We start from the raw sequence: 13,638 nt of genomic DNA, 5'->3' as shown, positions 1-13,638 counted from the left end.
CCCTGTCGAGCTGTCACAGTGTCACAGCGTCACAGTGTCACACCCTGCTGTCCTCACTGAGCTGTCCCAGTTTCCACGTCCCTGTCACACTCCACTGTTCCTGTCACATCCTGGTGTCCCCCTCCACATGTCCCATTGTCCCTGCTGAGCTGTCCCCGTGTCCCTGTCCCGCTGTCACTCCCCGGGGTCCCCCTCCAGCAGCCCCTCCTCCCCCACCCTCAGCCCCTCGTCCCCCCGGCCGGTGCCCAGGACCCCCCCGGCCGCCCCCAGTGCCACCAGCGCCGCCAGCGCCGCGGCCCCCAGCACGGCCCGTGTCCCCGCGGGGTCCGCGGGCAGCGCTGGCAGCACCAGCGCCACCGCCAGCCCCAGGGGCAGCCGCAGCCACCGCGCCGCCGCCGCGGCGTCCCCGCTGCGCTCCAGCCGGCGCCGCAGGAACGCCATGGCCGGGAAGTACAGCCCGCAGGAGAGCTGCAGCAGCAGCACCGCCAGGAAATCCCCGGGGGCGGACAGTGGCAGCGCCAAGAGCAGCAGGGACAGCGCCAGCAGCAGCACGGAGGTGAAGAGGAGCCGCAGCGGCTGCAGCCGGAGCCTCCCGGTGACGCCGCGCCGGAACAGGGCCGAGCCCGCGGCGCTGGCGGCCGTGAACCCCGAGAAGGCGATGCCCAGCGGGATCCCGTGCGGGTCCAGCACGGGCGTCCAAAGGAAGGCAAAGACCAGCAGGATGCTCTCCACAAGGGCCTGCACCAGCCCCAGGAGCAGCGCCCGGGGCTCAGACAGGAGGCCCCGCAGGCCTTCCCCGCAGGCCTTACAGCACGGCCGGCTCTTCCCGTAGTTCTCGTCCCAGTTTTTCGCGGCAAAGATCGCCGAGAGCGCCAGCAAGGGCACGGCCAGCAGGAACGGGGCCACGGGGCCCAGCGCCAGCCCCTCGGCCACCACCTCGGCCAGCAGCCCGGCCGCCACGGCCAGCCCGCTGTTCCAGAGGGCCACACGCGAGAAGGTGCCGGGAATCCACTCGGCCGGGAAGTCGTGGCGCTCCAGGTGCTCGTGGACGTACCAGGCCTCAAAGGCACAGAAGAGCAGCGAGGTGCCGAGCGCCGCCAGTAGCCGGCCGGCCGCCAGCGCCAGGAAATCCCGGGAGAGCTGCAGCAGGCAGGACACGGAGCACAGCCCCGATGACAACAGGCACGACTTCTTGCGGCCGAGGCGATCCACGAAAACACCGGAGACCAGGCCGAAGGCGACGTTGGAGGCGAAGCCGCAGGAGTAGAGGGCGGCGATCTGGCTGCGCAGGAAGCCCCGGCTCTGCAGCAGCCGGAACAGCAGCGGGCCCTGCAGCCAGTCTGCAGCCAGCGCCGGCAGGTATCCCAGCAGGAATCCCCGCTGGAAGCGGCGGAAGGCGGGGTTGGAGGGCGAGGGGCGGCGCGGGGGCGGCTCCAGGGCCAGGCAGGTGAGCAGGAGGAGGGCAAGGGCGGAGCAGGGCAGCAGCAACATGGTGGGGAGGGGGCTCAGGAGGGCCTGGGGAAGGAAAAAGGGGCATCAGCACTCGGAGGAACTGGGAGAGTCCAGAGGGACCCCCCAGGCGCCCCAAACCCCCCAGACAGCCCCATGGGAACCCCCCACCCCAAAGAGATCCCCAGTCCCTAAAACCAATCGTGGGAGATTACAGGGACTCTCAGCATCATAGATATGCCACACAGTCCCCTACAGCTTCTCCACAGGCCTCACCACCCCTCCCAAGCCCACACAGACACCACCCAGGCCCCACAGGACCCCCACAGACCCCCAAACCCCACCAGAGCTCCCCATAACCCCCCACAGACCCCCTATACCTCTCAAAAGGCCCCCTCACGCAGTCCAGATCCTCCACAGGCCCCACACAGGACCTCCAGAGATTCCCTCATAGAACCCTCACAGGACCTCCATTGGACCTTCGCCCCCTCAAATCCTCCTTGAGCCCCCCCTACAGACCCAAACCTCCACTGCCCATTGCCCCTTCTCTACCCTCCATAGTCCCCCCGACCCCAGAGTTGCCCCGTAGGACCTCCCAGACACTTCTCAGACCCTCCAAGGCCCCTCCACGCATTCCGGCAACCCCCGGGCCCCTCAGGGCCCCACATACCCCCGGTCCCCACCGGCGTCGCAGCAGCCCCGCGGCGCCTCAGCAGAGCCACTTCCGCTTCCGGTTTCCATGGGCGCAGCCATCTTGGTCCGTGTCACGTGACACAGGGCACCACCACGCCCCCCGCCCCCCCCCCACAGGGGCCCACGGAGACCCCCAGAGCCGCCACGGGGGGTTTGGACATCCCCGCATGGGGACCCCAGGACAACCCACGGGGGATTATGGAGACCCCCCCAAGTACCCCCCCGAGTACCCGTCCACGGGGGGCTTCGGCACCCCCACCCCAAAGACCCCCCCCCAGACACACCGTGGGGGGGTTGTGGGGACCCCCGCCCTCAGAGACCTCGTGCAAAGACCCTCGAGGGAGTCCCCCGTGAACCCCCTCTCCCGTGAAACCCCTGGGTGAAATCCCCCCGGTGACCCCCCCCAACACCCACTCCCCATGAACCCCCTTTTCCGTGCCTCAGTTTCCTCAGGCTCGTTCAAGGGAGCTCCCCCCATTGCCCCTCACTCACCGCCGCCTCCGGGGGTCCCTGGCGGGGCGCGGAGCGGGCCGGAGCCCCTCACTTGATGCTGAAGCGGGGCCGGGGGGCAGCGCGGCGCGGGGGGGGGGCAGCACCGGGACGGGGGGCGACACTGGGGGCACGGGCGGGAGTGACACGGGGGGGGACAGGGGGACGGGTGGCACTGGGGGCAGGTGGGGGGGGCGCAGAAGGGGGAGCAGCAGGGGGGGCGACAGGGCGGGGGGTGATATTGGGGGCAGCAGGGAGGGGGGTGACAGGGCGGGGGTGGGCACTGGGGGCAGCAGGGCAGGGGGTAGCACTGGGGAAAGGGGGACGGGGGGTGACACTGGGGACAGGGGGGCGGGGGGCACCAGGCGGGGTGGCAGAGGGGGTAACAGGGCAGGGGGCAGCAGGGGGGGGCGCAGCAGGGTGGGGGGCAGAGGGGGGGATGGCACTGGGGGCAGCAGGGGGAGGGCAGGCAGAAGGGGCAGGGCGGGGGGCAGAAGGCGGGGGCGCAGCACGGGGGGAGGTGACAGGGGGGGTGACAGCCCGGGGAGGTCCCCCCGCGCCGCCGAGGCCGGGGTCGCGGCCAGCCCAGCCCCATGGCCGAGCCGCCCCCCCCTCACCCCACGGTGTGTCCCCTCCCCGCCCCCCCCGGGGATTTACTGGGCAAAGCGGCTGAGCGGGGGAAGCGGGGGGGGGCACGTGGCGGCACCCGTGGGTGAGGGACACCGGGACATGGGGACATGAGGACACGGAGCGGGGCACTGGGGACATGGGGACACCGGGGACATGGGGAATGTGGGGGACATGGTGGAGCACAGGGCACACGGGGGGCAGAGGGGACATGGGAGAGCACAGGGGACACGGGGGCATAAGGGACACAGTGGAGCTCGGGGGACACGGGAGGAAATTGGGGACGGGGGCATGAGGAACACAGCTCGGGGGAATTTGGGGACACAGGGATTTGGGGAGGGACAGGAGACACGGGGGACACTAGGGGGAATACGGGGATGTGGGGGGGTATTGGGGACAGGGGACATGGGAAACACAGCTGAGAGGACACGGGACATAGCGGTGCACAAGGGACATGGGGAACACGTTCGGGGGCATGGGGTTATAGGGGCATGGTAGGGCACAGGGGACACGGGGGACAGGGGACACCGGGGGGACACCACTGGGGGGAGGGGGGAAGGAGTTGTGGCGTCATGGGGCAGCATAAGGGACGCGGGGGCCATGGGGAGACACGGGGGGGGACATGGGGGACGCGGGGTTATGGAGCTCACAGGGGACACAAAAACGTGGGGAGACACGGCTGGGGTGGACCCCGGGTTATGGGGACTTGGGGGGCTCGGGGATTACGGGGGGATGCTAAAGGGGGGGACACAGGTTGGGGACATAGAGATCACGGGGGGGGCGTGGTGGGGACACGATTGGGGCTCACAGGGGGACATGGGGGGACACACGGGGGGAGCACAGGGACTGGGGGAGACACACAGGGGGGTCTCAGCGTGGCGGGGGCGGGGCCGGGGCTGCACAAAGGGGCCCTTGAGCCGCAGTGGAGGAGGGGAGGGGAGAGGAATTTCCACCCAAAACTTTTTCCATGAGCCCATTCCCGCCCCTCCCCCGCTCCAGCCCCACCCCTCGGGAAACCCAAGCACGGCGGAGGTGAGGGGGGGCCTTACACGCGTGTCAGGGCGTGGGGACGCGTGCGTGCGTGTGTGACATGCAGGGACACACCCCGCACACGTGTCCCCACGCCCTGACATGCGTGTGCACGCTGTGTAAAGGTGTGTGACACGGACAGTGACACGTGATCACCCCGTGTAAAGGTGTGCCACCGGTGCAGTGATCCCGTGCACAGGTGTGTGACCTGTGCAGTCACACGTGATTCATGTCAAGGTGTGTAATGACACATGATCATCCCGTGTAAAGGTGTGTGACACGTGCGGTGATCTCGTGTACAGGTGTGTTACGCAGAGCCCCAGGAATGCAGTCGGGCAGGCAATGCTGGCACAGCCCTCGCACACCCGGGGACGCCCAGGCACACCCAGACACACCTGCGCACACTCTGTGCACACCTGGACATGCTCACAAACACCTGCACACACTTGGGCACACCTGGACATGCCGACACACACGTGTGCACAGTGGATACACCGGGGGAAGTGACAAGGGGATTGGAAGGGACTGGGAATGTGTGGGAGATGATGCGCAGTGGACTGGGAGAACTGGTACGACTGGGAGGGATTGAGGGGTGACAAGGGGACTGGGAGGGACTGGGAAGGGCTAGGGAGGTGACAGGGGAGCTGCAAACGACTGGAAGAACTGGGAGGACTGGGGAGACCGGTGGTGACATGAAGACCGGGAGTGCACCGAGTAGAATCAGGAGGGACTCGGGAGGGGGTGACGCGAGGACTGGGAGGGGCTGAGGGGCGACAGGGAGCGTGGTCTGGGTGCCCCCCAGGGAGGGGGGACACACGGAGGAGACACACACGTCTGGTGCTGTGTGACAATGTGACACGTGTGTACGCGACACCCCCAGACCCCTCCCACTGCTCCAACCCCCGCCCATTCCCCGTTCAGCCCCGCCCACTACCCCACCCCTCGTTAAGGCCACGCCCATTTACAATTCCTCCAGCTACAAACCCCGCCCCTCCCGCCCCCGAGCCCCGCCCCACCATCATCAAGACCACGCCCATTTCCATTCTCCCCAGCCACTCAAGGCCCCGCCCCATCCGAGCCCCGCCCTCTCAGCGCAGGCCGCGCTCTCAGTTTAGCCCCGCCCACCTAAGCCCCGCCCACATATAGCCCCGCCCTCCCAAGCCCCGCCCCATCTTCCCTCCCCATTCACCTCCTCCCACACAGGCCCCGCCCCTCGCCCAGGCCCCGCCCCATTTCCTACTCCCTTCAGCCCAAACGCGTTCAAGCCCCGCCCCATCCAGGCCCCGCCCTCTCAGGCCCCGCCCCCCGCAGCCGCACCCTCCGGGGCCGCTCGGGGCCGATCGCGACCGGGGCCGATCGCGACCGATCGCGACCGATCGCGGAGGGGTCTGGGGGGCCCGGGGGGGGCCCGGGGCCGCCATGTTCGGCTGCGTGGAGGCGGCGGCGGCGCCGCGGCGGCTGCACGACGTGACGAACCGCGGGGGCTGCAGCCTGCGAAGGGTCCCGGTGCCGCCCGGCTGCGGCGGCCCCGCCCGCAGAGGTACCGGGACGGGGGGGCCGAGGGCGAGGGGGGCCGGGAGCGCCCGGGGGGTGGCGGTGTTCGCGAGTGGGCGTGGGGGGGAGGGGGGGCGGGGAAGCGCGTCCAGGTGTGAACTGAGTGTGCAAATGGGTACGAGGGCGAGTGTGCGGTGGGCGCGTGGGGGGTCGTTCGTGTCGCGAGTGGGTGCGAGGGGTGCCGGGGGGCTCCTGTGGGTGTTCCGGTGAGTGTGCGAGCGTGTGGAGATGAGCGTGAGCGCGCGGGGGTTGTGGCACCGCGGGGGGGACCGCGCGGGAGGGGCGGGCGCGCGTCCGCGAGCGGGAGTGGGGCGCGTGGGGGGGGGGTCGGGGCCCTTGGGAGGGGTCTCCGAGTGTGACCCTGGGTGTGCAAGTGAGTGTGAGAGGGGGCGCGCTGAGCGGGCCGGTTGGTGCGGGCGTGGGGGCGGCTCCGTGCCCGCGAGTGGGTGCGTGGGTGTGCCAGGGGCTGGGACGGAGCGCGCGTCCGAGTGTGCACACGCGCGTGAAAAGGGGGGTAGGGGGGACTCGGGGGGCCGGGGGTGACCTCGCGGGGGTGACGCGGGGGGTGGGGGAAGGTGACGCGCGTGGGTGCCGGGCCGAGCTGGGCGTGTGCGGGAGTGACGCGAGGGGGTGGCCGGGGGGCGTGTGCGCGGTGAGGGGCGAGCCTGGGAGGGGGGGACATCCCGAAATCCTCCCCAGGAGGGACCCGGGTGGCAGGGGCTCGGTTTTGGGGGGGGCAAGGTCCCAGACCCGTTTTGAGGGGGGCACAGGGAGGTGCGGACCGCACTGGGGGAGCCTCACTGGGGGGGGGGGGGGGCGAGGGACATGGACCCTGTTTTGGGGGGAGGTCGCAGTGTCCCAGAGCCCTTTGGGGGTCAGAAATAGGGACCTGTTTTTGGGGGGGTCAGGGATACAGGAGCACAGGGACATGGACCACACAGGATCCTTTTGGGGGGCTCGGGGCCCCTGGACCGTGTTTTGGAGGGGCTCAGGGGCCCCGGACCTTGGTTTTTGGGGGTTGCAGACCCCTTTGTGGGGGTAGAAAGAGGCGCCTGGCTTTGGGTGGGGGGCACAGGAGCCCTCCGTGTGTAAATCTGTAAACAGGGTGGGATGGGAGAAAATCCCCTCAAATCCCCCTAAATCCCCCCCTATGCCCGAGCTGCGCTGTCCCCTCCCGTGTCCTCCCCTCTCCCAGTTCCTCGGCCCAACTGGTTCCAGTCGGGACCGCGCCCGCCCCCCCCCCGCGTCCCCCCCGCGCTGCCAATGTGGCACTTTAACCCCTGCGGGGCTGCCCCAAAACCGCCCGATCCCCCCTTGGCGCGGGGACGGCGTGGGGAGGGGGACTGGGGGCTTTTAGCAGGGCAGGGGGGCGTCACCCCCCGAGTTTTGGGGGGAACCCCCGGGACCCCCCCAAATTCCACCCTGGGCGGAGGAGCTTGCCCCCGTCCCCCTCATTTTAAGGCCTGAGGGGGCACCGCGCCTTGGAGCGGGGAGTACCCCAAAAAACTGGGGGGGCCCACAGCATCGTGGCACCCCCGGATGGTTTTGGGGTGCTGTGTTTTCAGGGGTACGTGCTTTAATTTGGGTTCCTCCCCTTTCAAAAATGGAGTCTTCAGAGAAAACACGCATGGTGGGGTCCCCCAAATGTGCCCGCACCCCCCGAATGAATCCCCCCTCCACCCCCACCCTCTGTGGAGAATCCCCAGTATTGATGGGGGGGTCACACCCAGCCCTCCCCAAGCCCGGGGTATGAACGGGTGGGTCCCCAATTTTGGCCCCGTTTTTAGAGCGGGGGGCCTCCTCCACCCCCCGGGTTATTTTGGGGTGCTCGTGGCATGCTCTGGGCGGGGTCCCCGCGCTCCCCCCGCTCCCCCCCTCTCTCCCGCGGTTACAAACGCGCCGCTCGAGGCCGGAATTTCCTCAATTTCAGCAATTTTGGTGGTTTTTTTTTTAGCAAAACACACAAAACCCACCCCAAAAAAATCTGAAACCAGCAGCCCTTCCCCCAGTGCCGCCTGGGCTGTGCGCAGGGGGGCCCCTCCCTCTCCCCCGTGTCACCCCCCCGGCACTGTACGGGGGAACTTTGAGGGGGCTGGGGACCCTCCTTCTCCAGAATTTTGGGATTTGGGAAAGCTGGGGACATCCCCACCTCGGGCTTTGGGGTTTGGGGAGAGGGTAGGGGAGGAGAGGGGGCACACTGATGTGGCAACCCCAAATTCCAGCCCCCCAGTCCCCAGTCCATGATTTGGGGGGGTTGCAGCTCAGGTTTTAGGGCCGTGGAGGTGACAGTGAGATCCCCAAAATCACACCCCCCTGTGCTTTAGTTTCCCCTTTCCCTCCCAAAGATCTGGGGCCCCTTTGGAGAGGGGCTGTTTAACTCGCCCTGCCTTTTACCCCTCCAGCCCTGGAGCCCTCCCCTGGGCGGGTTTTGGGGGACACGGGCCCCCCCTCTCCTCCGCCGCCCCCCCGCGTGCACAAGCCTTGCTTCGTGTGCAGCGACCGCAGCTCGGGGTACCACTACGGGGTGAGCTCCTGCGAGGGCTGCAAGGTGCGTGGGGCTGGGGGGGCAGTGGGGACCCCCCAAGGCAGGGGGACACCCCTGAGACAGTGAAACCCTGGTGGGGGGCAGCGGGGGACAGTGGGGATCCCCCCAGGCAGGGGGAGCCCCCTGAGACAGTGAAACCCTGGTGGGGGCAGTGGGGACTCTGTGATGGGAGTGGGGGAAGCGGGGACCCAGCACTTGGAGGAGGCTCTGGGGGGTTCCTTTGGACACTGGGAATGTGCTCCAAGAAAAGGGCCCCCCCCCCCCAGGCAGTGGGGACCCACTCGTGGAACAGGGACCCCTTTGGAGGTGGGAGTCCCCCAAGCACTGGGGAGCTGGAGTGGGGACACTTGGGGACATCATGGACCCTGTGGGGTGAATGGGAGCACCGCTGAGGAATGGGGACCCCTCAGGGACAATGGGAGCCCCCCAAGGAAACGGGAGACCCCAAGCCCTGTGCCCCACCCTGGGATACAGGGCAGCAAACACTGAGGAGCCTTACTGGGATCCCTGGGGATGTGCTACTGGTGCCCCCAGTTTGGGGGTGCCCTGGCCCCTCAGCCCCGTTTTCCCACTGCAGGGGTTTTTCCGGCGGAGCATCCAGAAGAACATGGTGTACACGTGTCACCGGGAGCGGAACTGCCAGATCGACAAGGTCACACGGAACCGGTGCCAGTTCTGCCGCCTCCAGAAGTGCTTCCAGGTCGGAATGTCCAAGGAAGGTGCGAGGGGGTCCGGGCTGGGGTCCCCCGACGTTGGAGATCCGCCTCAAGCATCGCTGAGGGGCCCTGCTGGTGTCACAGTGGGCCTGGGGATGTTCCTGTTCTTGGGAGGGGTTTGGGGAGGATTTGGGGCTGTGGAGGGGACTGTGGGGTGTGGGGGTTCCCCCTCTTGGTCCTGCAGGGGACTCCCCTAAAACTGAGACCCTCAAAGCTTTGCTGAGAGGTCCCAGGGTCCTGGGGATGCTCATGGTGGTGATGTTCCTGTCCCATGGGGGGATTTTTGGGGGGAGAGGGGAGGAAACCCCACCTGGGAGGGATTTGAGGGGGCCCAGCAATGCCCCCGACCCCCAAATCCCACCCCCCCAGCCGTGCGGAACGACCGGAAGAGGAAGAAGGAGGTGAAGGAGGATCTGGGGGGGGATGAGCTGAGCCCCGAGCTGGCCGAGCTGGTGCGGAGGGTCAGCAGAGCCCACCAGGAGACCTTCCCCTCTCTGGGCCAGCTGGGCAAGTACACCACGGTGAGCAGGGCTGGGGGGACCGAGGGGGGACCCCAACCCTCCCCCAACCCTTGGATCTGGAGCAGGGTTGCTGCTCCCTCCTGATCCCCCCCAAACATGAGCACTGGGGGCAGCTGGGGCTGGGGTACACGTTCAGGGGGAGTGAGGCACCAGGTTTCTGTCCACAGGGGGTTTTTGGGGGGACCCCAATCCTCAGACCTACAGTTGGGTCCCTGTTCCTTCATGACCCTCCAAAACCCAAGCGCTGAGCAATTGGTGGGCTGGGGGACACGTTCAGGGGGTGGGGTTCACTGGGACCGAGCACTGGGGAACATGGAGGGTGTTTGGGGGGTTACTCATAGGAGGAACCCCAACCCTGGAGCCCAGAGTGGGGTCTCTGTACCCCCTGATCCCAGAAAATACAAGTGCTGAGGGAGGGGGGCAGCTGGACCTGGGGCTGGGGTTGAGTTCAGGAGCTGGGGATCACTGAGGAGGGGGTCCCAGCAGGTTCCAGGGGGTCCCAGCAGGTTCCAGGGGGTCCCAGCAGGTCCTGAACCCCCACTGAGCCCATGTCCCCCATAAATTGAACATTGACCACATGTTGCAAATGGACCTGGGGGTTACTGATATTGGGGTCTCATGGGGTCCCAGGGAGTCCCAATCCACGCTGAACTCCCATAACTGAACCCGTTCCCCCCAAAACTCAAGCGTTGACCCCTGGGTGCAGCTGGACCTGGGGCTCTGGGACAAGTTCAGGGTGCTGGGGTTGGGGTCCCAGAGGTTCCAGGGGGTCCCAGGGGCTCCTGAACCACCCCCCTAACAGAGCCGGGGCCCCGCCATGCCCCCAGAACTCGAGCGCTGACCACCGGGTGCAGCTGGACCTGGGGCTGTGGGACAAGTTCAGCGAGCTGGCCACCAAGTGCATCATCAAGATCGTGGAGTTTGCCAAGCGCCTCCCGGGCTTCACGGGGCTCAGCATGGCTGACCAGATCACTCTGCTCAAGGCTGCCTGCCTCGACATCCTGGTGAGGGCTGCGCCTCCTCGGGGGTTGCAGGGGCTCCTCAGGGGGGTTGGGGGTTCCTTGAAGGGGCTTGGGGTGGCCCACGGTGGTCCTGACCTCACCACCCCACAGACAGATCTCCTGGAGAGGGTCTGGGAGGTCTACTGGGAGGGCCTGGGTCGATTTTGGGATCTCTGGGTGGGAAACTTGGGGGTCCCTTAGGTGCTTTTGGTGACCCTTGGCTATTTTGGGGTGCCCCTGACCCCCCCGAGTGCTGTGTCTGTCCTCTGGCAGAGCCAGAACAGAACACGATGATGCTCCAGGACGGGCAGGTCCTCAGGGGATTTTGGGGTCCCAGCCCTGCAGATGCTGTGGGTCTGCACGTGCTACATTCCAGAGCAGGACAAGGGGTGGGATGGGCTGACCCTGGGTGAATTTTTGGTGTCCCTGGTCGTACTTTCGGACCCTTCTGTGGATTTTAGGCGCCCTTGTGTGGATTCTGTTGCCCCTTGGTGATTTTGGTGACCCTGGACACATTTTTGGTGTCCCTGGATGTATTCTGGCACCCCTTGGTGATTCTGGGGTCCCTGCCCTGCAGATGCTGCGGATCTGCACCCGCTACACCCCGGAGCAGGACACGATGACGTTCTCGGATGGGCTGACGCTGACCCGCACCCAGATGCACAACGCGGGATTTGGGCCCCTCACTGACCTCGTGTTCGCCTTCGCGGGGCAGCTGCTGCCGCTGCAGCTCGATGACACCGAGACCGGGCTGCTCAGCGCCATCTGCCTCATCTGTGGGGGTGGGGACACGGGGGACAGCAGGGCAGTGTGGGGGACATGGGGACGTGGGCCTGGGTTGGGGCTGCTCAGCGTTATCTGCCTCATCTGTCAGGGTGAGGGTTCGGGGGGCATGGGGGGTACCAGGGCTGCAGTGGGCAGGGGACACGGGGACATGGGGACATGGGACTGAGTTGTGGCCGCTCAGCTGCGGAGGTGGGGACACGGGGATCTCTAGGACAGAAGATGGATATGTGGGGACATGGGGACACGGGGACAGTGTCTATCCAGGTGGCCTCTTCCTCTCTTCGCAGACCGGATGGAGCTGGAGCAGCCCCGGCGCGTGGAGCGCCTGCAGGAGCCGCTGCTCGAGGCTCTCCGGGTCTATGCCCGGCGCCGGCGCCCGCGGCAGCCGCAGCGTTTCCCCCAGATGCTGCTCAAAATCACCGACCTGCGTGGCATCAGCACCAAGGGTGAGCAACCCCCAGATCTCCAGGACCCCCCCCAAACTGCAGCAACCCCGCCAGGACCCCCCCCAAACTGCAGCAACCCCGCCAGGACCCCAGAACCTCCTCAAAACCCCCCCGTCACAGTGATCTTCCCAAACGCTGTTCAAAGTCACCACCAAACCCTCCCAGGACCCCAAAACCCACCAGGACACCCCCAAACCCGTCCCTGGCACCAGGGGTGTTGAAGCTCTCAGGGAGGGGCAGTTTTTGGGGGTGTTTCTAGGTTTTGAGAGGGGGTTGAAGCTCATTTTGGTGATGTTCAAGGTATCTGGGGAGGTTCGAGGTTTTTAAGGCGTTGAAGCTTTTGTGGGGTTTTGAAAGTTGGGGGCTATTGAAATTTAAGAGGGTGTTGAAGCTCATTTTTGGGTGGGATACAAGGCCTCTGGGTAGGGGGGGATTCAATCTCTTTGCGGTGTCAAGGGGGTGTCAAGGTTTTGGAGCGATTGAAGCTCATTTTGGGGGTGTTCAAGGCCTTGAGGGGTCCAAGGTTTTGGGGGTTCAGGATTTTGGGAGGTATTGAAATTTGAGGGGGTATTGAAAGCTAATTTTTTGGAAGGGGGTTCCATCTCTGAGGAGGGGCCCAAGGCCTTGAGGGGGCCGGAGTTCAGGGGGTGCTGACGTTTTGGCTCCCCCAGGGGCGGAACGAGCCATCACCCTGCGCACGGAGATCCCGGGGCCGATGCCCCCCCTGATCCGGGAGATGCTGGAGAACCCCGAAATCTTCAACGAGATGGGGGGGGATGCTCCCCCCCCACCCCCAGACCCCCCTGCTGCCCAGGACAGTCCACCTGGCCCCCCCAAATCCCCATAGCCCCCCCAGCTTGGCGGGGAAGTCCAAAGCCCCTCCCCAGTGGGGTGGGATGTTCAGAGCTGCCTTCCAGGACCTCCCCTTCTGCTCTGGGAAGGGGGAGCTCCCCAAAGTGCCCCCCCGCCCCCGAATTTGGGGAAGGGGACAGAGACTGACAGAGCAAAGCTATTGCCTTAAGCTGGGGGTGTCTGGGGGTGCCCCCTAAACCTCAGCTTCACGCCAAAGCCCCCTCAGACCCCGCTGCCACCCCCCTTGTACTGGGGGAGATGTGAGGGGGGGGAGTTTGGGGGCCCAGCCCCACCCCCCAAAACTAATGCTTGACACTCCCGGGGTGCCCCTCCCACGGTTTATTTATTGGACACAGGGTGGATTTGGGGGGGACACCCCCATTCCCCCCCTAGGGCATCCTACCCCCCCCAATTTGGGGAGACCCCGTTTATATTGGGGGAGGCTGCTTGTGGGTTTTGCTTTTTGATGCTGTTGGGGTAGGGAGGGACACCCCAAAATTACCCTGGCACCCCCCCCAGACACTACAGAGACCAAAGATGTGGGATACAAAGTGACCCCCACAACCCCCCCCCTCCCATTTTGGGGTGGGGGCTCAAGCCATAGGGTGACCCCAAAATCCTGGGGGTCCCCCCAGACCCAACTGCCCTCCCAAATCTGTTACCTCCAGCCTGGCTGGATGATGGGGTCTGGCCTTACTGACCCCCCTACATTTGTCCCCCCGAGTTTGGGGGTGCAGAGCCCTCAGGGGGAGCCTGTTACACTACACAGAGGGGTGCCCCCCCCGGGCTGCACTTTCACCCCTATTTATTCCTCTGCGTTTACATCGGGCCCCCCCCAAAGAACGGACCCCCCCCGCCCGCTGCCGCCCCCCGCTAACTCCCCCCTTTTTGGGGGGCCCCCCTGCCATGTTTACAGCCCACCCACCCCCT

The 13,638-nt window shown here is 66.5% G+C and overlaps 2 protein-coding genes across 3 annotated transcripts; one reads left to right on the top strand and one right to left on the bottom strand.

The window, feature by feature from the left end:
• Positions 1-34: 34 nt before the first annotated feature.
• Positions 35-2,272, bottom strand: MFSD5 (major facilitator superfamily domain containing 5). The gene is made up of 2 exons (XM_063425088.1): positions 2,120-2,272; positions 35-1,515 (listed from the first exon to the last, which is right to left on the bottom strand). Exon 2 carries the CDS (start codon positions 1,489-1,491, stop codon positions 175-177), a length of 1,317 nt encoding a protein of 438 aa, XP_063281158.1. The 5' UTR covers positions 1,492-1,515; positions 2,120-2,272; the 3' UTR covers positions 35-174.
• Positions 2,273-5,610: 3,338 nt separating this feature from the next.
• RARG (retinoic acid receptor gamma) lies at positions 5,611-13,560 on the top strand. Of its 2 annotated transcripts, none has more exons than XM_063425089.1 (8): positions 5,611-5,827; positions 8,244-8,389; positions 8,964-9,105; positions 9,472-9,623; positions 10,451-10,627; positions 11,202-11,406; positions 11,698-11,856; positions 12,528-13,560. In XM_063425089.1, the coding sequence occupies exons 1-8, from the start codon at positions 5,707-5,709 to the stop codon at positions 12,701-12,703; spliced, it is 1,278 nt and encodes a 425-aa protein (XP_063281159.1). In that variant the 5' UTR covers positions 5,611-5,706; the 3' UTR covers positions 12,704-13,560. The 2 variants fall into 2 exon arrangements, with proteins under 2 accessions (XP_063281159.1, XP_063281160.1); XM_063425090.1 differs by lacking the exon at positions 5,611-5,827 and adding an exon at positions 5,921-6,047 and having other exon boundaries at positions 8,964-9,086.
• The last annotated feature ends 78 nt before the right edge of the window (positions 13,561-13,638 follow it).

This window comes from Prinia subflava, unplaced genomic scaffold, assembly GCF_021018805.1.
Source record: "Prinia subflava isolate CZ2003 ecotype Zambia unplaced genomic scaffold, Cam_Psub_1.2 scaffold_52_NEW, whole genome shotgun sequence".
NCBI lineage: Eukaryota > Metazoa > Chordata > Aves > Passeriformes > Cisticolidae > Prinia > Prinia subflava.
This window is presented reverse-complemented; position numbering and strand designations above follow the sequence as displayed.

Coding starts and splice junctions, on each gene's coding strand:
- RARG (XM_063425089.1), top strand. CDS start 5,707: ATGTTCGGCTGCGTGGAGGCGGCGGCGGCGCCGCGGCGGCTGCACGAC. Junction 9,624..10,450: donor AGCTGGGCAAGTACACCACG/GTGAGCAGGGCT, acceptor CCATGCCCCCAG/AACTCGAGCGCTGACCACCG. Junction 10,628..11,201: donor CTGCCTGCCTCGACATCCTG/GTGAGGGCTGCG, acceptor CCTGCCCTGCAG/ATGCTGCGGATCTGCACCCG.
- MFSD5 (XM_063425088.1), bottom strand. CDS start 1,491: ATGTTGCTGCTGCCCTGCTCCGCCCTTGCCCTCCTCCTGCTCACCTGC.